The sequence below is a fragment of the Epinephelus fuscoguttatus genome, linkage group LG11 (genome assembly GCF_011397635.1).
Source record: "Epinephelus fuscoguttatus linkage group LG11, E.fuscoguttatus.final_Chr_v1".
Taxonomy (NCBI): domain Eukaryota; kingdom Metazoa; phylum Chordata; class Actinopteri; order Perciformes; family Serranidae; genus Epinephelus; species Epinephelus fuscoguttatus.
Window position 1 is genome coordinate 13589363 of NC_064762.1, and position 27211 is coordinate 13616573.

A 27211-nucleotide genomic window follows, 5' to 3' on the forward strand; every position below is an offset into this window, starting at 1 on the left:
TAGTAAAATGCTTAAAGGGGGATTTTAATGTTCCACTATGATAGATGTGGCTGTTTACAGGAAGAAAAGTCAAGGTTTGGCTCGTGTGGGTGGGTTAAGGGGAATATAGTGTGCGTGTGTGAGAAAGCAAGCAAGAGAGGGAAGGGGAAAGAGAGGCTGATAGACAGCGAGTCTGTGTGTGCACAGTATGTGTGAATCTGCTTGCGTACACACTTTGCTGACTGCATGCCAACTGTGAATGTGTGTGTGTGTGCATTCATGTGGTGTGCTCCACTTTATAAGGACTTGTAGAGATGGACGTAGTGACAGGTTTAGAGAGCTGACTCATAAAAGCGCCCATCTCCACTGGGTCAGTAAAAAGCAGCAACACAAGGCTTTAATTGTTTCGGAGATATAAACTACAGAATGGAGGGAATAAAAGATTAGAGAAATGGGAAGGAACACTTGTAAAATATCTCTTCAAAAGTCAGTCTGAACCTCGCCAGACAAGGGAAACATCTCAATTTTCTTGAGTTTTTTTTTTTTCCGTCTGGAGGGGATCATGCATTTGGTCGTGTGTGGGCGAGTGTGTGTATCTGTCTGTCTGCAGCTAATATCACAAACTACTGGACCAATCAGCCTCATATTTTGTGTGCACGTGTATGAATGTATGCTCAAGGATCTCTTTTAGTTAATGTGATTCGTGATTGTTGAAAAACTTGTTTTACTGACTGTTTTAAAATGACCATTGAGTCCTCACTCCTAGGGGCCGCAAGTTTTCTGAAAATTGCCTCAGCTAAAAACAACAAGCCTTACTGTCTTTTGCAGGCCACATTTTGGCTTTTGTCATGTTTCAAAACCTGACATTCATAGAGAAGGTCTTATTTTGAACTGGAGCATCTGCAGATGAATCCCAGTACCGATATGTTACGGTCCACTAAAGTCAGGAAGTTACGAGATGAAGTAGTCCTTGTTTTTGATATCCTTACCATCATCATGACTGTAAGGGAGCTGGAAGGGACAATTCCACCAGGCGTAACTGTGACACTGTTTTGTTCTGTCCTCCACATGGTGTCAAACCACATCGGAAGTGTTTCAGAAGTGGAGCATTTTACCTGTCTGATTGTGTAGACTTGCAGATTTTGTTGATTTGATCATTCTTCCTTGCTTCTAGGAGTAAGTAGGCTTTTCTTTTTTGTCTGTTTTCATTGGGTTGATTGTTGTTATTTCCTACTTTGCTGTGCTGAAGCCTCCAGACGAAAGCCATCTTTACACATAGGTTGCACTATAGAGCCGCTACAAAGTCCATTCTTTATGCCTTCTTTGCATTTTTGCACAGAACCAAACAATGGAGGCAACATTCCGCTCCAGTATGTGATTATACACTGCATCCCGGCATCGGCAAATCAAAAGAGGCGCGACAGGGATGTCATGTGACCCAACACTGTCGACCTCTAGTGTGACATATTCATCGGTAGTGCATCCTAAATAACCACATTAACATGACATGGCAATAACGATCATTTACCATCCCTGTCATATTGTGGCTCCAGGGGCTCCAGAATCTCTCCAGAACCACTAATGCTAACAGCTACTTTTAAAATCTCCCTCGGTGTGGTTGCACACGTAACACGTCTTCAAACCATCACACCCATCCTGCCCATGGTCCTTGTCCTGTTTATACAGACACCGTGCCAGCACTGTTACTGAGTCTCATGGTGGATCAAAGGCAAGACCACTCTATCCCCCCCATTCCGCAATCGTACCTTGTTTACAACACAGCAATGCGGCATAACGGCCCAATATTCTGAAATTACAAGAATTGCCTGGTGTCGCCGTGGATAGCTCAGGCGGCCACCTGCCTGGGGATCGGCACTTTACTGGGTGCACTTTTCTAGTTTTTGTCGTTGTTTTTGTTGTCTTTGTACTCTTATGTGCTCACAATTCGTGTTGTTCTCTGCAGGATTATCCCTCATATACGACGTTTGGCCAAAACCAGTATGCCCAGTATTATTCCGCCTCCACCTACGGGACTTACATGACTTCCAACAGCGTGGATGGCACGGGCTCCACGGCAGCCTACCAGCTGCAAGATCCCGCCCCTGCCATGACCGGGCAGGCTGCTGAACTTCACCCAGGTTTGTATGAAAAAAGAAACAGCACCAACGCTCAACCACAATCCTTCTAACCTCCTAAATATGCAAACAAATGTCAAATTTCTCACCATTCCTTGATACTGGCTCCATAATCTTGTTTCCAGTAGGAAAATACCACAGTTTGGGTAACTGAGTTCAAAAACTCTCTTTCACCCATGATGAAGAGCAGGAAGTAACTTCAGGCCGTAGCCATAGTTACCTGGCATCGCACCCGCTAATTGGAGGATCGGCATATGTTTACATTAGCCTCTGAGACTTTGATTAGGCTGAAGTTATGTTAAATATTGCACTTTAGCCGACAAGTCAGAGAAAGAGAAGAGAAGAGAAAATAAGACAGAGCTCAAGTAAACCCACATGTACAGAAATATGGCTCGATATTCTATTTTTTGTTTCTTTTTTTCACATTTTTTTCCTTTGGTTTATCTTGGCTGTAATTCAGGAAGCCTGATTAAAGGAGCTTATCATTCTTCCTGTCACTGGCACTTTCCCTCTTGTTGCTTTTCTCACTATTTCACTTCTCTCAGAGTTACACTTGGTATCTGTTGTTTTTTGGGTTTTTTTTTGGTCGCTCACATGCCCTTCGAGTCTTTATCCACCCCCTCTCTCTTGGTCTCTCCCTCTCTCCCTGATTGAGACATAACAATATGAGCGCTGAAGCCTAGAGTCTGGTTCTAGTTACCACACAGCAGTGGGAGCATATGGCATTAGGAGGGTGTGTGTGTGTGCGCAAAAATGTGTGTGTGCTCCTGCCGAATTTTGTATCTTTGCAAGAAGCATCAGATTACCTAACTTTTCTAATTTATTGCACAGCTCCGTCTCTCCCCTCCTCCGTTAAATCCTTACATCGCGTGTTATCATGAATCAGTCAGAGCAGCAACGGGACTTTTGTTTAGGTTCCTCGGTAGTCTTTAAGTTGATCTGTTGTGCCAATTACATTGAATTATTAAGCCTGACAAGATGGCTTATTGCTGTACGAAGTCTGAGTTATCGCTTTTCCTGAAGTGGATACAACCCCAGAACACCTGTGGGATCAGCTCAAGCCACATCATTACGGCTGCTTTAATGCGGAGAATATAGCTTGTGATTGCTGGTGCAGTTTCAGAGAGACATTTGATCATTTGTAAATTTTAAATGTTTAGCCCTGCCTGTGTTTGCATACACTCTCAGGGGACTTTGATACAGTGCAGAGCCCCTCCACACCCATCAAAGAGCTGGACGACCGTGCCTGCCGGAGTGGGGGGTCCAAGTCCCGGGGCAGAGGCCGCAAGAACAACCCCTCCCCTCCCCCCGACAGCGACCTGGAGGTAAGGGACCCAAAAACACCCACTCGACGCTGCACTTAGAGTACTTGCTGAATATTCCATTCAAATCTCGGTGGATATGTGGTATTCCCTTTGATCGTCGTCCTCGCCGCTCACTGAAGTCTCAGAACAACAGAGGAGAGGCTGATAGAGAGCAGGACCACCCATGTCACTGTCCACTTGAGCATGAGTGCACATATGGGCTAAAAAGATGCACATTTGTAAAGCACATCTCTAATTGCTTCACTTTTTGTTTTGTTCTCCAGAGGGTGTTTGTGTGGGATCTGGACGAGACAATCATCGTCTTCCACTCTCTGCTCACAGGCTCCTACGCACAGAAATATGGCAAGGTAAGATCCTGCCTTCACTGGCTGTGTTTTGATTTCTTTAGCCATTCTGTGTCAGTCTGTCCATCCATTTTCTTTCTGTCTGCTGAAGTAGAATTCCAGGTAACAGCTGGGATGACACAGGACTGATTTTGGCGATGAATCTTCACACTTTGTAATCTTGTAATGAACTCAAAATTAGAGGGCAAAGTGTCTATTTTTTACGCCTCTGCTGCGGCGATACTTGTAGCCGGAGGCATCAAGTTTTTGGGTTGTCCATCCGTCCCATTCTCGTGAACATGATATCTTAACACCACCTTGAGGGAATTTTTTCAAATTTGGCACAAACCTCTTCTTTTAACTAAACGATGAGCTGATATGAGTTTTGTGGTCATAGGTCAAAGGTCAAGTTTACTGTGACCTTGTCTCCACTGTGGCCATAGTTGTAGCAAGAGGCATCTTGTGTTTGGGTTGTCCATCCGTCTTATTCTTGTGAACGCAATATTTTAAAGAACACCTTGCAGGATTGTTTTCAAATTTGGCACAAATGTTCACTTGGACACAAAAATGAACTGATTAGAATTTGGTCATCAAAGGTCAATGTGACTTTGCACCTGTCTCATTCCTGTAAACACGCTATCTCATGAACACCTTCAGGGAGTTTCTTTTGACACAAACGTTCACTTGGACTAAATAATAAACTGTTTAGAATTTGGTGGTCAAAGGTCAAGGTCCGTGTGACCTCACAGAAAATGTTTGCTAATTATGACAACATTTTGCAAAGATGTCTAATCACACATAAAGATGAGGTGATGACATTTTATATCTAAAAGGTCAAAGGTCAACTTCACTCTGACATTATAGTATCATGCGCAAGATACTGTCAGATACTGAATTGGTGACTTTAATCTCGAAACTGCTCTGATTGTATAGATCTTCTGTGCTGCAGCGGGGTAATTGTGTGTGAAGCATCCATATTTTCACAGACATGGATATAAACTGTAAGAGAAACGTGACCGGTGTGCAAAGGCGTAGGACAACGTGGCGATTCTAGTTTTCTCTTTTGTAAATGCAAAGCGCTTCTGTAACAAATATAAGGCAGTCTGAGATAAAGATGAAAATATAACATTATCAGTGAAGCTTGCCCTGACCTTAAGTGCAGATTGTGCATTTCTGAAATACCTCCAAACTCACACCCTTACTTTTTAGAGGACTTGTTTTATCTATAAATTTGACTTTTACACAGTTTCATAAAATGCGACTCAAAATAAGCGCCCCATTAAAATAAGCTTCATGTCCCTCAGTATATTACATTAACATTACATCAGCTGCTATAGGAATGTTATGGTCAATTTATGATGATGATCGCATACATGAAAAATCGTTCAATGTAGTACATATTAAAAATACATTAAAGGCCATTAATTGCTAATTCTTACATTAGTTTAATCATAATTTAATGTGGTGATTTCTTACTTAGACTGATGTTTATTCCAAACTTCATTTTGAACTTATTTGGTGGTCTTGCCTTCTCACATAACAGCTACACTGTTTATAGTTCCCTTTATTTTAATAGCTCTTGGCTCTGATCTGGGATCATCCTATGTGGCCAAGGCTACACATTTTTATTGGGTGATGTCGTTTCCTGTGGGCACCAGCATAAGCCACCAGCGTGCCTGTGCGGGCCTTTGCGTCCCACTCCTGCAGCCTGCAGAGTCCATTCTGATATTCTTGTTTGGCAGTCAAACAAAAGCTGGCACGAGCACACACACACACTCCATGTGGAGCCAGACTCCCACAGAGCCATAGGAGCCCAGGCGTTTTACAGATAGCGGTTTGTGGGCACTGATGTACTTCCTAGTCGTGGAATTTAATGTTTGGCAATTGGGATTTAATGGTTATAAGAAAGGCCCTGGTGAGTTGTAAATTTCTGTGTGTGTGTGTGTGTGTGTATGAGGAAGAGAACACATGCGGCCTTGTGGTTGATTCAGCTCGGTTTGCATTGTTTTTATTGTAGAGAAATTCTGAATACCAAAGGATAATATCACAATTTTAGTCCTGGCTGAAGCAGGAAAGCATTTCTCCTGACTCGCAAACTAATAATAAAGGAAGCGTTGTCAATGCCTCAAATTAGGTTTCGTGTTACCTCTGATAATATGTCATGTTTTGTATTGAAAATAATTCTAAGGGCAGTTTTCACCTCATTTGCTGCTGCTGCCCTCAAGAACTGTGGTGGCAGCTGCGCCTGTTCACACCTCGCCCAAAATAGTGTTTACGCTGTTGATATAGCAACCACAAGACCTACATACCCTTCTTATATGAGCTTTGAGGGTATAATATCTGCTCTGAGTGATGTTTCACTTTTTAATAAATATATAAGGAGTTATTATAACCAGGGGTGATGTTCACATCATTATGAAGTGTTACGTTTCCAGCGCTCAAATGATATCAGCGAAGGTGTAGAGTGGAATCGTTTCAGGCTAAAAGTAATGTTTGTAATTTTCTGTGATTGATTGAACTTGTCTGGCAAATATTCAGCACATTCACCAGAAGAAAATGTTAACCACATATATGTTTGTCATCAGGAGGTTGAGGGGATGGTGTATGGTGTAAGACCTAGGCAAGACACCGTTCAAGGCCAACAAACAACAAAACCAGTTGTGGTTTAGCGAGTCATTGCTGTGTTTCAAGCAGCCTTTTAGGCACAAAAAGCGGTTTGATTTCTCATGACATCGCTGCTTTTCCTGCCGGGATTGTGCCCCCCAAACTGGGTATTTAAAGCCAAAACATGATCTTTTTCTGACCATAACCAGTGTGTAAAATTGAAATGAGTGCTAGCACTTTCATTTCATTTTTATCTGTCCTGCTCATGTTAATTTACAAAAATCAGATTCACGCTCTAAACAACTCTAACACACATTCCGTGACCAAAAACAAGCAGGGAGAAGGAAAAAAAAAAACGTATTTTGCCTGCCCCTTTCTCAGAACATAAATATAAAACCACATAGTCTGCCAATTAGGTAATTAATAACCAATACTTACAGTAACTTCAGAAGAAAAAAAAAGAAAAGTGAGCCATACACAATAATTCATCTTCAACAAAGAGGACAGATCCTACCCGACAATTTCATACAGTCTAAATATTCTTTCTTTCATTTTCTTGAACTGAGAAATATTTATATAACCCTTTAAATCATTCTGTAGAGAATTCCACAGTTTGACGCCAACGACTGAGGCACACATCTGCTTTAATGTAGTCCAAGCACACTGGTGCTTAAAGTGAAATTTCCCTCCTCGTCCTTTGAAACAAAAATAAACACATAACTAAAAGTATCTGTAACTTAACTAAATCTTGAAGATCCAATAGGCCTGACTTAATAAAAATCGTTTTGCTGTGTTCTCTTGGATCTTGAATAATTCTAACTGCTCTTTTCTGTGACTACTTTTCTACTAACTATGGCTTTGTGTTGCTCATGTACGTGTTTCCCCACACAACTAATGATTTTTGTCCACCTGAGTACCCTTACATCTGATTGCCCGCCTTTTCCACTGCACAAAAAAACCTACAAACATCTGGCTTTTCAACATAATGTAAAAGGTTAAAATCAGCATTCACACCCAGGTTAAATGACTCTGCAGTAGTCTCGGGTCTTTATCGGCTCCAGCTCTGATCGGCATTGATGGAAACATAACACTCAGGTGAATGTGCTAATTTTAGCCCCTTAACCGGTGAGATGCAGTAACACGCCATCACAAAATACCTTCCGTCTCTGCCCAAGCAGCGCCCAAACATCGATCCAAATTAGTCTGCACTGAGTTTGAAAGAGAGACTGATTAAGTAAGAGATATTTAAAAAGAAGTAACTACTATAAAGTTTTCACAGTCCTCCATGCTGCTGTCTACTGTTTACTAACCTGTTTTCAGGCCTGTCTGTGGGAAAGAAAAAAAAAATCACACACACAGAAAGATGTGCACAGCTCTGGTCTACTGGCAAACAGAAAGGAGTCTATAGCCTATTTTTAGCGGGTTTAAGGCCTGTGGGGGTTTTTTTCGTCCGAAATTGTCACACGTCTAAAAATAAATACAACTTCACATTGGGTCAATTGCGTTTGCACACTGAGTCCGAAACTTTCATCCATCATTAAAATTTTCAGAATAGGTTTGATTTTTTACATTTTTCACATCCGTCAGAGCCTTTAGAGACGTCTGACCGAGAATCAGTGAAGAAAGTGTGGCGGCGGGACACAGCCGTGACAAGACAGAAGAACACGGCGCATAGAATCATTTCATGACTCAGACAGCTGATGTTTAACAGGTCAGATAGTGACATTCAGGTGGATGATGATGAAGAGGAGGAGGAAGATGTGGACAGCACACATAATGTTCATGCAGCTACGTACCAAATGAAAGACAGGGAGGGAGTAGTGACAGCCAGATAGGTAACTCCAGTGGAGAGATGCAAAGGAGGAAATGTGTCTTTTAATTTTGTCACATATTAAGAACTTTCACAATGAATAGAACAATAAAAGGCATCGGAATCAGTGTGTAAAGTTTCTGTGCGATTGTTTTTGGATGTTGGATCAAAAAAACACATCCGAAAAATTGACTCAGTGTGCAAAGGCTTTTACCCTTGTTTAAAAACCAGTGTACACACTCTAGTTTTGGTGGAAAAGGGGTATTTGTGAGTTTACACATGCACCCCTAAACACCCATGTGACTGCGTATCTGTGTAAACACATAGCTAGACAAACACTGAGAAAACTGTGCTAATAAAATAGACAAAAAAGGCCAAAACTTGACTTGACTCCATTGTCAGTAGCCACCTGCAGTGCAAATAACTCAGAGGCTGTTGGAACTGGTAGTGGCACCAACATCGAGCCCCTCCTGTCAGCTGCCAACTACTGCTTCGGCATTGACACTTCACACTATGGGCACAGCGCACCTGACTGCTGGACAAAAGACCAAGTGACTATTTCGGGAAGAGCAATCTTATCCATGTGTACAATTTTATTTGTATAATTAAAACTACACATTTATGTACAAACTGTGGAACTATATGTCGAAGGTAATGTAGGTCTACAAATACATTTAAAGTTGGATAAGTTACCAAGATATGCTTATAAATATAAATAAATCCAAGACACATGCGATGATCACATCATGCAACTGCTGAATCAGGGTGCTGGCACCTTTTTTGGTGCAGTTCAGGCACCGACCATAACCAAGTGGATTTTGTGCCTGAACCTAACCGCATGTTAACCACAGCATTGCTGAAACATAAAGTTTTAACATATCCTCGACATAACAACCGCGCAAATGTAATGTATCTATGGTTTCCAGAAACGTGTGATGCCAACATTTTTTTTTTCTGGTGATTGAGTTGACGTATTACAACAACAAAAAAGCCACCTCAGCCTTTCTGGAGCCCAAAGCAACAGCCAAATCCAACCGCTCAAAGGGGAATAAACACATTTCAGCCGTGAGTGTTTCGACACACACCAATGTCAGTAACTCTCCTCTGGCAGGCGGCCAGCATAATCATTACCTGAGAGACAAACCTAAGTGCCTCTTGTCTCTGTGATTGACAGGGAAGCAGGGGAAAAACTACAGTCAAAATTGCTGCTATTGCTTTTAGCAGCTGTCAGTTTTGGAGAGCTCTGCACACTTTATGGAGCATTCTGTTTCTTTCTCACACCCGGGAATGCCGTCCATCTCTCTCTGTCTCTTTTTTTGTGCCTGTGGGCTTCGCTCACTCACTTTCACTCTCCTTCCTGTTAGTTTCTTTCTATTCTGGTCGTCTGACGGCGTCAGCGAATCGCACGGCAAGCTGTCGTCCCTTGCTGACCTATCACAGATGATGGTTTTTGCAGCTGAGCCCCGGGCTAACACATACACACACACACACAAACCATTCACATACCACATACACTCCGAGCGTCTGCCTTTGAGAGTGCCCACTCTCTGCAATACACACATAAAGACACACACTCTTCCTCTCAGCCCCCCCCCCCCTCCAACAAACACCCCACCACCACCACCGGCAAGCATGAGGAATGTTGATGGGACAGAACAAGTGCAACCTGTCTGTCAGCATCTGCTGTGATGAGTGGGGCGTACCAACTCTACAAGAGGGGATGGGGGGTCAGGGGTGTGAATTGGGGAGAAGTTGGAGGTGTGTAAAAACTGAGTTGGTTTCTGGGAACAGGAGGAAGCAGTAATTTCTCCTAATGGAGATGTCATGATGATAACAATGATACTATCCTTCTCTCCCTTTAGGACCCTCCTATGGCGGTAACGCTGGGTCTGAGGATGGAAGAGATGATCTTCAACTTGGCCGACACACACTTATTCTTTAATGACTTGGAGGTGAGACACCATCCGACTGACACATATGCAAAAACACATTTAAAATGAAGGGGAGGTTGAAAGGCATGGCGTTTTTGTGCACAGCACTAAAACTTTGCACAAAGCTCAACATTAAACACTTAAAAGTTCCTTGAAACTAGGCGGACATTCAGTTAAATACTACTACTGCCCTCTAGTGGTGGAAAGCGATGCAACACAGCACTTACAGTCATGGCTACACCATCATTTCAGTACACACTGTTTTGTTATAATATCGGTTATAGTAAAAAGATTTATGAATGTATATGTTGCCGAACAGAATATGTTGAAAAATGTTTCTGTACAGTTATTTTTGATTTTTATCATGTTTGGTGTTTAGTCGTTTTTTATTTGATTTGATTTTGTCTTATTTCATTTTTCATGCTTAATTTCTATATATTAAATGCTCATAATGTATAAAGCATATTAGTTTTTTAAGTTGCTCATCTATGAATCCGTTGTGTGTGTGTACAGGAGTGTGATCAGGTACATATTGATGATGTATCATCAGATGACAATGGCCAGGACTTAAGGTGAGGGTTTAACAATTCAATTTTTTTTATTTCTGACTATGATGTAAACTTTGTTGATGTTGCTCATTTAGAGTCATTTAAGGCTAATTATGCACAAATTACAGTATTTGTTTTTTGTTGTTTGGCTCTTAAAGGAGCAGTGTGTAGGATTTAGTGGCATCCATCAGTCAGGATTGCAAACTGCGATCAGGTGAAACTTCTTCCATGTGCCATGCGTCAACTCCCGCTAAGAATTCCTTAAGTGTTCAGGATATTTTTAAGGTGTGCTGAATTATGTGCGGAGGTCTCTTCCTCTCCAAAACAAACAGACCACATGATTAAAAAGTGGCAAAAACACTGAATAAAACTGCTCCACGTAAAAAATAAAAAAAAAGGTGGTTTTCAAGGCTGCTAACCATTACGAAAGCGCAAAAATACAAATGACTCTATCTATAGTCAGTGTTTGGTTTGTCCGTTCTGGGCTACTGTAGAAATATGGCAATGCAACATGGCAGACTTCATGACAAAGACCTGGGGTCTCATTTATAAACTTTGCGTATGCACAAACTGAGGCCTGAAAGAGGCGTACGCTACCTCCCATGCAAAAGTTGTGATCCACAAAAGCAGATTTGATGGAAGAAACTTTGACCGATGCTTACAAACATTCTGGAGACAGGAAATTGCTGACGCAGATGGTGAGGTGGAAGCCTGATTGTATCAATGGTTGAATATTTTTAGCACACAGCATTTTTGGCTTTTGTCCGTACGTACATTTTTAATATGAATCCTACACATTGTTTTATAAATGAGACCACAGCACCCTATGTAGATATAAACGGCTCATTCTAAAGGCACGAAAACACGATGATTCTTATTTTCAAGTGATTATACACTAAAGAAATCATATTCATTACATAACATCTCTGGCAATATATCCCCCTGAATCCTACACACTGGACCTTTAAAGTATTTTTTAAGGATGATAATGTATTCATTTACCAAAAACAGTAAAATGTGTGTATTCTTTCTTTGCATTATAAAGGTAGTAATAAATCATATTCTCACCACTACATGCTGGCAGTTGTGTTTACAGTACTGAATAATGAAATTAACCACTTGAGCTTTTTGTTCTACCAGAGCAGATTTTTCAAATAAAACATATCATTATTATCGACAGTACTTACAGTTTTGCAACTGATGGCTTCCATGCAGCTGCAACCAGCGCCAACCTGTGCCTGGCTACGGGTGTCCGCGGCGGGGTCGACTGGATGAGGAAACTGGCCTTCCGCTACCGACGAGTCAAAGAGTTGTATAGCACGTACAAAAACAATGTGGGGGGTAAGCCAATCTGATGGGAGTTTGCTGGATATCAGGGACGGACAGGGGAGTGATAGAGAGCAGGAGGGTTTTGTGCAGTGGAACCTGTAAATACTCTACCAGAGAACTGCTGAGTAAAGTTGTGTCTGAAGAGATTCATGTGTCAAAAGAGTATGAAGCTGAAAACAGAGTTATTTATTTAATCTTTATTTAATCAGGCAGTCTCATTGAGGTCAAGATCTCTTTTTCAAGAGAGACCTGAGAACAAAGCAACACCCATAACAACAAAAACACACAGACACAAGCAGGAACAACACAACAAGGAATTAATAAAAACAATTACATGAATCATGAAAAACATGGGATAGAGAAGTTTTAAAAACTCCAAGAGGAACAAGAGTCAAGTTTGAGAGTCGACTGTAACTCGTTCCATTTAAAAGGTGCATAGTACCTGAAACCAGATCTACGAACATTTGTGCGCATGCAGGGGACATCTAAGGTTAGGTAGTTACTGGATCGTGTACTGTAGTTACTGGATAGATGTGAGGTAGTTTGGTAGCTTTAACAATAGAGCTTTAAAAATAAATAACATGAGATGGATATTTCTTCTTGTCTGTAAGGAAGTCCATCCAACTGTTTGATACAGAGAACGATGAGTACGAAATGCGTCATTTGTGATAAACCGTAATGCACTGTGATACACAGGGTTTAACTGCTGAAGTGTTGATGGAGCAGCATGACAATACAGAATGTCACCATAGTCCAGAACAGACATGAAGGTTGACTGCACAATAGTTTTACGGCTGGAAGAAGACAGACAGCCTTTAATTCTATACAGGAAGCCTAGTTTGATTTTTAATTTTTGAGTCAACTGTTGAATATGAGTCTTGAATGTTAGTCGACTGTCAAGTGTAATTCCGAGATATTTGTAGGACTCAACCTGAGTAATATGGCTGCCATTTAACGTTTTGATGGCAGGATATTCCACGTCACTGGTGGAGGTAGAGAATACCATGAACTTGGTCTTTTCTGCATTTAAAACTAGTCTGTGATTAATGAGTGATTGTTGAAAATCATCAAAGGCAGACTGTAGATGACTCAGAGCCTTGGCTGGACTGGAGCCCGAAGCATATAACATAGTATCATCAGCAAAAAAATGGACGTTGAAGTATTGATTAGGAATAACCATATTATTTATGCATAACGTGAACAACAATGGGCCAAGGATAGACCCCTGTGGCAACCCGTTTCTGATGACTAGTTGGCTTGACTGGGTACCATCAGCAACCACAGTCTGAGTTTTCTCCGTAAGTTAAGAGTGGAACCAATCAATTGTGGCTTCATTGAGACCTATGGACTGTTATTTGTGGAGAAGGATTTTATGATCTACAGTATCAAAAGCTTTTGAGAGGTCAATAAAGAGGGCGGCACAAAATTGTTTATTATCCAGGGAGGAGACAATGTTATCAATAACTGAAGCTGCAGCTGTTATGGTGAGGGTCCTAAGGACAGAGGGATGTCATATGCTGTAAAGCCCTGTGAGGCAAATTGTGATTTGTGATATTGGGCTTTATAAATAAAATTGATTGAATTGATTGATGGTGCTGTGACCCGGACGAAAACCAGACTGTTGTGGCTGTAGTAGGTTGAGAGAGTCAATAAAGGTGCAGAGTTGAAAATTAACTAATGATTCAAGAAGTTTCGCTAAGAGAGGTAATTTAGATATTGGACGGTAGTTGTTAAGATTGCAGACAGCTCCACTTTTGTGTAATGGTAATACTGGCACTTTTCCATGAAGCTGGAATCCTTAAAAATATGTGCTAGATGAGAGCACATGAAGGGGGCACTTAGACGGAGGAGATATGAGTCCAGATTGTCTGCACCAGTGTTTTTGCATGATTTTAACCTGAGGAGAGCTTTGTGTACATCTACACTACAGACCAAGTTAAAGGAAAACGTGCCCTCATTGCCGCATTGGATGGTCTATCAGTAATATGACCAGATACTAGTTTGATTTGAGTTATAGGAAACCTTCTCTAAAGGCATTAATGAAATAATAATAATCTTTATTATGGACTCAAATGGTCCACACACACACACACACACACACACAACCATTACATACATTTAAAATACATCAAGTGACGAGTAAAAGATGGAAAAAAGAGTGGAAAACCTGGAATCAGAAGCTACAATCTGAGACCAGTATTAAATGAATACCCTACTAGTAAAACTAATTAACACACAGTATATGGATACTATACATATGAATGCAACTGAGAATCAAGTCACTTTATAAAAATCGCAAACTACTGTATGTAACTGTTTATATCTTTTTTTGATCAATGTGGATTTATGAAAGCAGAAAGCTAAAGTTCAGCTAAATTATTCAGAGAACATGAGGTATGTTCATATTTTCACACGTACTCGATATTCTGTTAAATATCTACAGAGAAAGCAAAACAGTTGAATTGTTGAATCTCATCTAGTGAGCTGCTGAAATGTTACAAATGCTCTATAACCCATCTGTGGGTGGACTACTCAGAAAACTGTCACCTAATTTTTATTTGACCAATTTCAGGTCGAAATGAAAAATACAGTCAGAGTTTTCTCTTGACTTCTCTGTATTATGCTAGAGTGAAAACTTATCTTATGCCGGGTTCACACTACACAATATAAGCCCAACGGAGCGTCGTATGGTGTCAGCTTGGATTGTGAACGACAATAAGTGTTGTACACGATAACACACAGTTTCATCTCGTGTATTGTGTCATAGTAGACAACAACCTACACCACTTCTGGGACGCCTCAGAACGTCCCTACAGAAAGTCTAGCATGTTTGATTTTCTTTTTGTCATTCACAACTTCTACCAGCACAGCAGTCGCTTTGACAAATAAGAACGTCCTGCCATAGACAACTGGACGACAACAATACCCCAGCCTTTTTGATTTTTCCTCTGGGGATGTTACCACACAGAGTAAAACAAATGGTGTAAAACAGCAGAGGCACTTTGTCAACCCAGTGAGTACTGCCATTAGCATCGGGCTAGCAAAGATATTCTTCATAATGGAGGATATAAAGGAATGAAATTCACAAATAGAGGCGGGGCTTTTACTCACCACCACTGCTGAGGGTACCAGCATCATTTGAAACAGACTACATTACAAATGGGCCTTTATTTATCATTCCCTCTGTATTTTCATATTTTCATATTTTTAACATGCTCCTGTTTGTCCTGTTAAAGTCAATGCATCACGTCATCCTTTCAAACTCAACATATTCTGTAGCTGTTTAAAATGAAAAGCCCCTTATAAGATCAACTGAGAGAATACTTGCGGTACATGCGGTGCTTTAAATGTAGCTCCTGCCATCTGGTGGCGTTTTATACATTACTGCAACAACATTTCGGCTGGGATATGAACAGACACAGTGACTGAAATAATAGTAATCATAAAAAAATATAGGACATGAATAACCTGATGACATCACACAAGTCGTGACAGATGACCAGGGATAACTGGTCGTGGACCAACATGCAGTCTGTCGGCCAGGTCACGGCACGATTTTATGACTCCACAATCCCCTAATCTGACCACAATTGTCAGAACAGACAAAAATGTTGTGTAGTGTGAACCCGGCATTAGTACGTTAACAGTATTTAGACTGGAGGACATTGAGACCACTGTAATTGAGGTTTAGCAACTTTGTGCAAACATAGCAAAAGCTGTTAAACCATTCAGCACAAATTATATGAGGAAATTAAACCGTCATCATTACAGTTTGTAACAGATGACATCAAAAGCAGTACAAGATATTACATTAAAGTCACAAACAAGGACAGCTACATATGGGTCTAATCCTAGAGGACTCTTCTTATGGCTTACAAGTTTTTTGTGTCTACCGCTGTTGCTTTTTACCAGCGTGTGAGTGTGTGTGTGATGTCTGATGTTGTGACAGTTTACTAAAGTCATGCTGTATTTTAGGTCTGCTGGGTCCCGCTAAAAGAGACGCCTGGCTGCAGCTCAGAGCTGAGGTGGAGGCTCTGACTGATTCCTGGCTCACACACGCACTCAAGTCCCTGTCCATCATCAGCTCCAGGTGCCGCATTATATATGTTACTCTTTCTTTCTCCCGTTCCTCCCCTCCTTTAATTAAGAAGGTCAAGATTTAAAGTGTGGGAACTGATCCATATTCTGCATCAAAGGACTTTAAAGCTGGTGTTGGCAACAATCTATCAAAGTGTAGGCAGGTGGTGCCAATGCTGAAACAGAAACTTTGTCCGCAGGATTCTCTGCTATTGAATCAGGCTTTCACTGAAGGGACGTACACATACATCTGCATTTGTAGAACAGCCAATAGGAACGCACTCTCTCTGAAATGAGCTGTGATTGGCTAAAGCCTCCTGTCAAGGGCTATATTTCCTAAAGCCTGAAAACTGAGCCAAGTTCTCTCTCAGACCACTTGAATTACAATATGCACAGAGTCTGTTAGCCAAAATAAAACCACCTACCCCAGCTTTAACGCATCGATCCCTTCATCTATCCTTTCTTTTATCTCTACATCACACACTCTGCTCTCTGTCTGTGTCCCACAGGAGTAACTGTGTAAACGTGTTGGTGACCACAACGCAGCTCATACCAGCGCTGGCTAAAGTTCTTTTGTATAGTCTGGGATCTGTTTTCCCCGTCGAGAACATTTACAGTGCAACAAAAATAGGTAAGACGCAAACACTATCACTATCATGAATACTAAACAACATATTTTACATATTGGTATTTTAACAGTTCAAAGGTCACATGTATTTTTGTTGGTTATCAATTATTTTGATGTTTTTTTATTGACTCAATATGTCACTGATATCCTGTTTCTTGTTAAGATATTAAACTTATTGCTTTAGTTGGGCTCAGGTACACTGAACAGCTTGTCGGGTATGTTTGAGTTGTTTTATACCCTGTGTGTGAGCGTGTATGTATGTGAGTGAAAGTAAAACTGAATCGAGTTCACATTAAATCAACAGATCATGCTGGTTACACAACACAAACACGCTCAGAGAGCGAGACCACCTCTTCAAGAAGGTCTTGGTCTGGTTATTTTGGTGCGCACCCGAGTGCGACAGCTGTGTTCACACCTGCCCAAATGAACCAGCAAATGAACTTGAGTTCGACTGAACCGAACCAAACAGGGCAGGAGTGAAAGCACCCTAAGAAAGTGTACAAATAGTTTGCAGTATTTATGAGCAAGCTAGCCAACATTAGCTAGGAAACTGTGTGTCTCAAATCCGGCATTCAGAGCGGAGATCGCCTCGGCAGGTGATGGTGACCTGCATTTGCTCATGTGTGCGCAGGCCCTAAAGACTGTGCACGCATACACAGACTGTAAATCTTGTTGCAGGTGTAAGAGAGAAGTTAAGCCATTGTTCTTATTGGTTCATTAAATTCGGTGACCTCACAAAATTCCAACATAGCTCCACCCACTTTCTACCCAAGCAGAATAATAGTCATAATAATTGAAAGCACCAGTGTAGATGTGTAGGGTCTTTAATATGTCAAGTTTAATCTCAGACTCACGCCAACCTGAACAACACTATATCCGTCCTCACCTCACATGAGGTCCTGATCTGGCCTTTAACAACTCTGACACTCGTGGGATCTTCCAGGCTGGACGCCCACACTCTGAATGGACTGCATTAGCCCAAACCTCAGTCGGTTACGCCAATGTACCATAACTGTGGCCAACACTAAATCATATTCAACCGTACATCAATCTGAGCGAGGGAAACAAAACAACTCAGATTGGGGGGTAGAGAGCCAAAACACTCAGGAAAGAAAGCTCAGAGCCAAGTGTGTGTGTGTGTGTGTCTGTGAGGTTATGTTACACCCATTTCAACCCCACTGTGCCTTGATTCAAGTAGACTTAGCAGTGCGTAACCATGGCAACCACCTGAGGTTTTAAGACACAAGCAGACTGCAGAGGTATTTCAGGTCAGATGTCATATCGCATAGACTCACGGATACATGAAGTGCGACTTTTGACATCTCTCACAAGCACGTCTTCACTTTTAGTTGTTGAGGCAACCAGATTTATTATATTTATCTGAAGTGCGTCTCAGGATGCACCATGTAGGTGTCAGGATTAATCAGTGTGAGCGAACTCTTATGGGTCTCTGATGTGTGTGTGTGTGTGTGTGTGTGTGTGTGTGTGTGTGTGGGTATGACTTCAGTTGCCTTTAGGGACACAAATCAGACTCAAGACGAGTTCATCTGGGGCGGCTCACCCAAATTGGAGACAAAAGCTGTGCAACCATTTCAATAAAAGCCAATTTTTTGGGTTAGTGGTAAGTGTTAGAGTTAGGTTAAGAGCTAAGTAGGATTTATACTTCTGTGTTGAACTAATGCCGTACTTAGGGTGTAGGCTCTGCATAGACGAGTTCCCTACACCATAGCCTAATGTGCACTTCCCCACTTCCCCAGAAAGGTAACTACATGTCGCGGCAAGGCAGACCTCCGGTTTATTTCTGTAAGCTGAACCATTCCCCTCTGTTGAAACCAATTTTTAATTTACTTTTATTTCACATATAATAAATAGTAAGTAGTAGCCTAAAGTGCTAACTCATTTCTGGGTTTTAGGACTCATTCCTGGGACACTCTATTGAACCATGTTTTATGTGTGTTTAGGTGCTATAGTGCACTTCACCGAAACTCAACACAGTGACCTCAAGCTAACATTTTGGAGATGTAATTGCAGAGCGACAGACACATGATGCACAACTATAAATTATCACAACGACATAGGCCACTTGTGTAAGCTACATAATTTGAAACGATGAATCTCCAATCTCACTGACTGGATTCAGACAGACCCAAACCCAAACATTCCACATTTTGCGTATAATGAAAGCCAAGGCTGGCGCCAATAAGTGAAGTAATTGCATGTCTTACCTTTAGAAGAGCTGCAAGCAGCGGTGCTGAACCTCCTGAAACAAATGACCTTCCACTCAGTTGTACACTTTCTGGTTAAGCCCCTTTCAAACGCCAGCTGAACCAAGTGGGCCTTGTTATTGTGGAGCATTATGCATCTGTGGTCTGAAAATATGTTTCTCAGGGTGGAGAATGAGTTCTCACACATGGCTGTGGAAGCTCCAAATGTTAAAGCATGTTTGAAGGCAGTCAGTACACTGGGTATTGCGGTAAGATGCGAGTGGTACTTGGAGATGATGTGCTGTACAGTCCATTTCTCCAAGTACTGAATCAATCGTGCTGTAGTACAGTCTCATCAGTTCTGTTCTGTCAGCATCATCCCTGTATCCTGTGGTTCCCACAACAACATACTCATCCATATCTGTGGCTGCTTTGTGTCTCCTTTTGGATATTTTGGTCATCCCACACCTTAAACTCCTCATCACAGCAGAGTTGCCGCACACAGGCTGTTGCACTATCATCAAGTCAACATCCTCTCTCTGAAGAAGCTTGTTTTGGTGGATCCAGCAGGGCTTACTTGTGCACCAAGTAAGCAATGAATATGACGCCGGGCTAGTCACAGCCTCCATCCGTACCTCTGCACCAAAGGCTGGTACAGTATCAGTCTCAGTCGACAGGGATGTCAGGTCGTTGAAGGATTTCAGGATGACTGACACAGTGGCGAGATGTCTCTGTTCCAGTAGACGTGGACACCCTGATAGTGCACAGCAACATTACACACATGAAAATAATCTCTGCGTGACATTGCGTGTACTACCACCAAGTGTAGCTTGACAGTGTACAAAAGGTATGTCACGACCAAGCTTCTCTTGCAGTAGCTTCTGGACGCCACCATGTTTCCCTCACATCACAGCAGCTCCATCAAATACCTGGCTACGAATCTTTGATGTGTCCAGTTCAGCTCCATTAAACTCCGCCAAAACGGTGTCTGGTAATGTCTGTGCATCACCTTTAACAGCGGTTGCTATGATGAGCAGACGCTCTGTGATTTCATATGACCATCTGATGACAATCAATATATTCTCACATCCTGTGGGGTCACGGGTCGCATCTACTGTCACATAACAGGAGTCTCCTACCTCCTCCACTGTGGCCTCAGTCACCACACTGTTCCGTGTACTTATGAGTTCATTTTGCATGTCGTGACAGGTTCATGTGGCGTTGTGTGGGATTGTTTCACAACAGCTGCCAAATCCGGGTCCTTTTTAATCGTATAGTCCAGTAAGGATAGAAAAAAGGCCGCTCCCTCCCTCCGACATGTTATCAAAAGCAACCGGTGTCTGAGACCTACGGTAGCCGCTAGCTACATGCCGACAACATAAACAAAATGCTGCATCGGCTTTGATGCTATAACAGTTATTTCAAACCAGTCTCAGTTGTGATACCGAGCAGGGACAAATGGACGGTTCCTACAATGCTGTCAGGGTACTGCTGTACCAATTTGGTTGTGCTGGTCGGTCTCGAGGTCATCCACAGGTGCTATTCCACAGGTAGCACGTAGGCTAGCAGGTGCATTCTAGCTTGTTAGCTTCGGAGGCAGCGGTGCTGGGGCCGGGCGCGTTTGCTCCCTCTTCCGTCACGGAGGCAGCATCATGTGGCCACTTTCCTATATCCATGCTTAGTCTGATAATAGCTTGCTCTAACTGTGAAAAAATGCTAGCATCGTCCATAGACATATGTACGTCTATATACGTGTATATATGTCTATGGCATCGTCTAGCTAACTGACCGCACTTTCTCGACGTCATGGCAACAACTCTAACTACAGGTCATAGGTCAAGCACCGGACCAATGAGCATACGCCCCCAGGTGTGACGCAAATATAACCAACAACTGTGTATTTTTTATTTAATTTTTTTTTTTTTTCATTCTTTCATTTCATTTACCAAAGATGATTTTGTGTTCAATATGACAAATGTAAAATAATTATTAAAATACAAAGTTTGAATTTTCATGTTTAACCGGTATCCCTTGTACTGCCCATTACCAGATATCCCACCTTTGTCCCCTCCAGCCTAGATGGAGCCTTCCGTACTTGAAAGGGGTATCCATTGTACCTATCCCCATTATTCCTGGCACTACTGTAGAAATGATTATGTGCGCAACTTCCTGTGAGATAGTGGAAGTAGCAGTGAGCTAGTTACCATGTGATCCATTTACGTTGGGTGAGATTCAAGATGATGTTGTAAAATGTCTTAATTTCCGGTTTAAATTGGCGTTATGCGTCCCCATTTGCGTTTATACCATTTACGACCTAAACAAAGATGAATGCCTCCATAAAGCAGTCGTCACTATTGCAGTAGTGGAGTACAAATATCTTCTACAAAGGTTGGTGCTTCACCTCGAAGACCTCTCCCGTATATTTTAGAACCCCCTCCCAATGGGTCTTGTATCCGCAAAAGTGTCATCTCCCATAACTACAAGGTTCAAAAACTTCAGCATATTAATTAACTATCTCCTGGATTTTGCTGCTCAAATGCTGCCAGACAGTTTGCTTTCACCTCGAACGTAGCAAGCCTTTATTATTAGCAACACTGCTAGCTACTTTCACCAACACCAACAGATAAACAACACATACACGACGTTCCACACACAACACTTCCTAAAGCATTCCCATAAGGCATTATAGTGTGTAAGAGTGATTAAAATGAAGACTCAAATTTGCTAAACAGTAAAAACAATAGCTAAGAGCACAGCCACATAGGGAGCAGCCATCTTTGCTTTCGTCAGTCTTTCAAAACTCGTGGTCCTCTGAGTTCGTATGAGACCACTACTGGTAGAACCGCTTCAAAGAGGCGTGTCATGACGTGTCGCTGCGTAATTTTGCGCAGCTACCTGTCTTTCCTACTGTCTAACTAGTGGTAAGATCTATATAGAACAGCCCATTAATCCTATAGACCGTCTGTGGGTAGTCCCAGTGGCTACTCTAGGTGGCTAACCGCCAACCGGAACTGCCCATGGCACTTGTATCTCGACCAGTAGCCTACTTTTGTTGCGTTTGCTGATCCTCTATGGTACACTAGTATAATCACATATCGGAACAACGGGACGTTGGACTAATGGGATGTCGGACCAATGGGCTGTCGTACCAATGACAAACACCCCGCCAACGGTGGTTCTTTCGAAAGTATTTTGCCTTCAGTTTAGCAAATACTGATTTATTTTTTAACAAATATTTAACTAATGTTAACTTAGCATTTTCTAAAATGTCTTTGCGGAGCTCTGGTAACTGTTGCACTGTCCGTGTCTGTAACGACTAACAACCAGTCAAAGCTAAATTTTTGTCTTCAGCAACTGTGTGTTGTACATTTAACCAGAACATCAGTACATGATATCCCTGTCTTTCCCCGTCTGACTTCATTCTCAACCTACACTAGAAAATTGCTCATTATAAAATACACTCAGAAACATACTTTGAAATATGTATTTAGTCATCAGGGCTGAGAATGTGTTACTGATTTACCGTTCTTCCTTTATATCATATAAAGAAATGACTGGGATTAGGGCAGGTTGTGGTTATGGTTAGGGTCAGTCTCCAGGAAATGCATGTCAGTCTATGTAATGTCCTCCAGAGTGACCTAAGTGAACATGTGAGTGTGTGTTTGTGTGTGTAAGTGTGTGAAAGCCTCCTCTCCTTCACTTCCCCCCTTGATGCACACAGCTCTGCCTCTTCATGTTTTATTTCCATCTAAACAACAAAGGAAAAACCTGTGAAAGCCATTTGTTTGTCTCCAGGCAAAGAGAGCTGTTTTGAGCGTATAGTCTCCCGCTTTGGCACTAACATTACATATGTTGTGATTGGCGATGGGAAGGATGAAGAGCATGCGGCCAGCCAGGTAAACAAACGACTTTTGAACTTTGACCCCTCTGACCTTGTGACCCCCTCCTTCCTTCCCCCTTTGTTTATTTGTTTTTTTGCAGGAAAAGAGAGTTGCTTTGAGCGCATAATGCAAAGGTTTGGCAGGAAAGTAGTGTATGTTGTAATTGGGGACGGTGTGGAAGAGGAGCAGGCGGCCAAAAAGGTAATGGACCCGCAACCTCACCGTGACCCCGCCTACTCCACACAGTGTGAGCTCTGATTGGACGAAGCCTGCCTTTCTTTGCTGTAGAGGACTTGTGTTGGTCGTTCACTTTTTTCTGTTTTTACTTGCTGTTGCTTTTTTTCCCCTCTTTTTATGGAGTGACGGGAGATTTTATTGCAACTGTCAGGGTTGAAAAAAAAAACTTGTGACTGAGGCTTGGCTAATGTTGTACATTTTGCACCTACTTTTTAAAGTCAAATATACCAAATTTGTGAGATCAGATGAATTGCTCTGGATCATATGCTTCTCTAATTCAACTTGATTTGTGTCACATTTGACATTGAAAATAAATGGCTGCCAAAATGTACACAGTGAAAAAGCTTTAAACAATCTAATTTGTTTAGAGCAGTAATGCTGGGTTTTTTTCCAGTGGTGTGTGGAGTCTGATTTCTCATTAGTGTAGTTTAAGTGAGAGAGAAGTTAGTTTACTGAAAAGAAAAGTAGTGGTATAGGAAGACATATTTCCATAAGTGTGAATATAAATCCCATCTCTTTTCCAGCTTTGGGTTTCATTCATAATGCTGGGTGCTGGGATTGTTAAAGAAACAGTTTGGCATTATGGGAAATACCCATGTTTGCTTTCTTGCTGAGAGTTAAATGAGAATATTGATACCACTGTCTCATCCGTCCCAAACATAAGGATACAGCTAGCAGCCCGTTAGCTTAGCTTAGCATATAGACTGGAAGCAGGCAAAAACAACTAGCCTGTCCAAATGATAAAAAATCTGCTTACCAGCATCTGTAAAGCTCACTAATTAACACGTCACACATTATTTGTTTAATTCAAGCAAAAAAAAAACACAATGTGAAAACAATTTGACATTTTACAGGAAGCTAACGTGCCCTTCAGTTAGGCTCTTGTTTACTGTGTTTACGAGATTTGTGACATGTTTGCTGATATTTTCAGAAATGGTGGAGGCCATGAAAGTTTTTTTTTTTAATCATGATATATTAGATTTTAAGTCATATGCAGTTATGCTATTGCGCCTTGTATCGCTCGCTAAATTGTTAGCCTTGGTGGCCTCTAGACCAGAGACGCATAATTGTAACTACATACTGGACCTCAAGATTGCACCTGTTCAATCCAGTTGAGTTGTTCGCGTGGGGCATACCCCCAATAAAAGTTCCTAGCTTTGGGTTTACCACCATGATATGCGGCCTACTGAGTCTGCAAGTTCCCGCTTGGCTCAGAGACTTTACTCAGTGATGATGTAATGGCTTTTTAAAGTTTTACAAACATAACACCTTAATGGATAAAAAAAATCATAGAACTATATATATACATACATACATATAGATAGATAGATAGATAGATAGATAGATAGATAGATAGGTAGATTTTTTTTTCCATCATAAAAGTCATAGCTAATTGACCTTGTTTACAGTTTGAGTCTATGAAGAAAATGCTTTTTGGGCTGCAGGGAATTTTTGGTTGCAATACCGCAAGTGGCCACTGGGGAAAAAAGTGGAAACAAGGCCTAGGTGCGTTCCTTGGGGCCTGTTCGAGACAGTTGTTGCTGTTGCCCAGCAGTAGTGCTCTTACAACTTTACACTAAGCATATCGTGTACAGTTTTCCATGTGGTAACCAAGAGCTCACATATTCAATTTGAAGGCAGCATGTGGGATTTAAGTTACTCTGGTTGCCTGGTGCCTTCATGGTGAGGACAAAGGCCCGTTAGCTTAGCTTAGAATTAAGTCTTGTCATCCTTTGTGAAACCACTTTTCTACAGATCAAACAAATAGGATGAGCAAGTAGGCGTATTTTTATAACTCACGACAGAACCAGGCTAGCTGTTTTCCCGTTGACACTAATGGCTGCTGGCTATAGCCTTCTTGAACTTCTGTCAGACATGAGTGATGTCCGTGTTCTCACATCTAAATTAACTCTTAGGATAAAAGCAGATAACTGTATTTCCCAAAATGCTGAACTCTTCCTTTAAGCCTTAGGGTTGCATGGGTTTCGTTTGCAGTGCTTTTGCAAAGCAAGCAGCTACAAGCTACTGTAGTGTAGCTTGCATGTCATAAGGTGGCGGTGGGCAACTACGACAACAGTCCCGCTGGTTTTAATGATGTGTGTGTGTTCACTCCGCAGCACAACATGCCTTTCTGGAGGATATCCAGTCACTCTGACCTGCTGGCACTACACCAAGCACTGGAGTTTGAGTACCTGTAACTATTATAGCAATATGGACTCATGCAATGTTACCGCGGACATGGTCAGCCAGGCAGCCCCTCCCTTCTTTTGTATAACTATTTAAGAACAAACACAATACACTGCAACTGTTTTTGTGATTTTTTTTTTTCTTTTTGTCTTGTCTTTTTGAACGTCTGGATTTACAAACTCTGAACGGTCTTAAGAAGCAAAGGAGAGGTGACAGGAGGTAAAGGAAACAACAGTGGGGTTAAGAGATGACTTAACGACCCAGCTCGGCCCTCGAGGCCTTGACGCTGGGAACGGACCGCTGTGAAAACCCCTGTCTACTGTCCTTGCAGCTGTAGCAGACTGAAAGCCTGTAAAGGCAAAAGACTTGCCTCAGCCTGGGAGGATGTTTCTTGGGCAACTCCTTGATGTTTGCTTTGTTCTGGAGCGCCCAAACTGGGACGAACTGTCTTCAAACAACGACGGCTTCTCTGTACAGGCGACGTGTGCGGGGATAACAGCTGCTTTTTTTAAAGTGTTTACTTCCTGGTGGTATAATAATCACAATACAATGCAGTCTGCATCAGAAACTTGTGTAAATTATTTACAATAAACTTAAGGGGCAGTGGTGGATGTTTTTGTCAAGGAAATAAAATGTTTGGGGGTCTTTTTTTTTTCCTCTGGATTTTTGTAATTGTTTGGGCAGGGGGATTTGAGGATGTGCGTCATGATGTGTTGTGCCTTAATGTGTTTGAATGTCTTTTCTTTATTCAGAAATGTCTATGTATGTAGATATAAAGGAGAAAACTTATCCAAATGATCTGCGCATCCTGTCTTCCCTGATGAAATTTAAGACTGATGAATCAAACCAAAAGTAAATGCAGTACCGATAGTATTAAACATATCAAGGTTTCCTGTGAGCTGGTGGTAAAGCGCATTTAGTAAATACAATATAGGTGTTAAATTGGACATCCCACACGTGGCAACAACTCAACGCATTTAGGCGTAGACATGGTCAAGACAATCTTCTGAGGTTCAAACCGAGCATCAGAATGGGGAAGAAAGATGAGAGGAGAATGGCCAGACTGGTTCAAGATGATAGAAAGGCAACAGGAAGTCAAATAACCACTGGTTACAACCAAGGTCTGCAGAAGACCATCTCTGAACCAACAACATGTCCAACCTTGAAGCAGATGGGCTACAGCAGCAGAAGACCACACCAGGTGCCACTCCTGTCAGCTAACAACAGGAAACTGAGGCTACAGTTCACACAGGCTCACCAAAACTGGACAATAGAAGATTGGAAAAACGTTGCCTGGTCTGATGAGTCTGGATTTCTGCTGCTACATTCAGATGGTAGGGTCAGAATTTGGTGTCATGGATCCATCCTGCCTTGTATCAACGGTTCAGGCTGGTGGTGGTGGTGTAATGGTGTGGGGGAGATTTTCTTGGCACACTTTGGGCCCCTTAGTACTAACTGAGCATGGTTTAAACACCACAGCCTACCTGAGTATTGTTGCTGACCGTGTCCATCCCTTTATGACCACAGTGTACCCATCTTCTGATGGCTACTTCCAGCAGGATAACGCACCATGTCACAAAGCTCAAATCATCTCAAACTGGTTTCTTGAACATGACAATGAGTTCACTGTACTCCAATGGCCTCCACAGTCACCAGATCTCAGTCCAATAGAGCACCTTTGGGATGTGGTGGAACGGGAGATTCACATCATGGATGTGCAGCTGACAAATCTGCAGCAACTGTGTGATGTCATCATGTCAATATGGACCAAAATCTCTGAGGAATGTTTCCAGCACCTTGTTGGATTTCTGCAACGAAAAATTAAGGCAGGTCTGAAGGCAAAAAAGAGTCCAACCCACTACTTGTAAGCAGCTATAGGCAAACACAAACGACATGAGACCAGAAAATAATCAGATCATTCAATCTTAAATAAGCTAAGTCAGGGGTTCCCTGCTTCATCTGTCTTCGAGCTAAGGGGTCCTTAGCCTGAAAGACACTGAAGACCCCTGCTTT

The 27211-nt window shown here is 41.9% G+C and overlaps 1 protein-coding gene across 4 annotated transcripts in view; it reads left to right on the forward strand.

The window, feature by feature from the left end:
* eya4 (EYA transcriptional coactivator and phosphatase 4) overlaps window positions 1-25986 on the forward strand; it is a 79465-nt gene extending 53479 nt beyond the window's left edge. For 2 of the 4 annotated variants that reach the window (XM_049589152.1, XM_049589155.1), the window contains 10 exons: window positions 1943-2117; window positions 3303-3439; window positions 3703-3786; window positions 10039-10128; window positions 10621-10679; window positions 11836-11996; window positions 15960-16074; window positions 16571-16692; window positions 22875-22975; window positions 25129-25984. In XM_049589152.1, the coding sequence (XP_049445109.1) occupies window positions 1943-2117; window positions 3303-3439; window positions 3703-3786; window positions 10039-10128; window positions 10621-10679; window positions 11836-11996; window positions 15960-16074; window positions 16571-16692; window positions 22875-22975; window positions 25129-25209 (1125 nt within the window). In that variant the 3' untranslated portion in view covers window positions 25210-25984. Of the gene's footprint in view, window positions 1-1942; window positions 2118-3302; window positions 3440-3702; window positions 3787-10038; window positions 10129-10620; window positions 10680-11835; window positions 11997-15959; window positions 16075-16570; window positions 16693-22688; window positions 22790-22874; window positions 22976-25128 lie in introns of all 4 variants that reach the window. The other 2 variants (XM_049589153.1, XM_049589154.1) reach the window with 2 other exon arrangements.
* Window positions 25987-27211: the final 1225 nt, after the last annotated feature.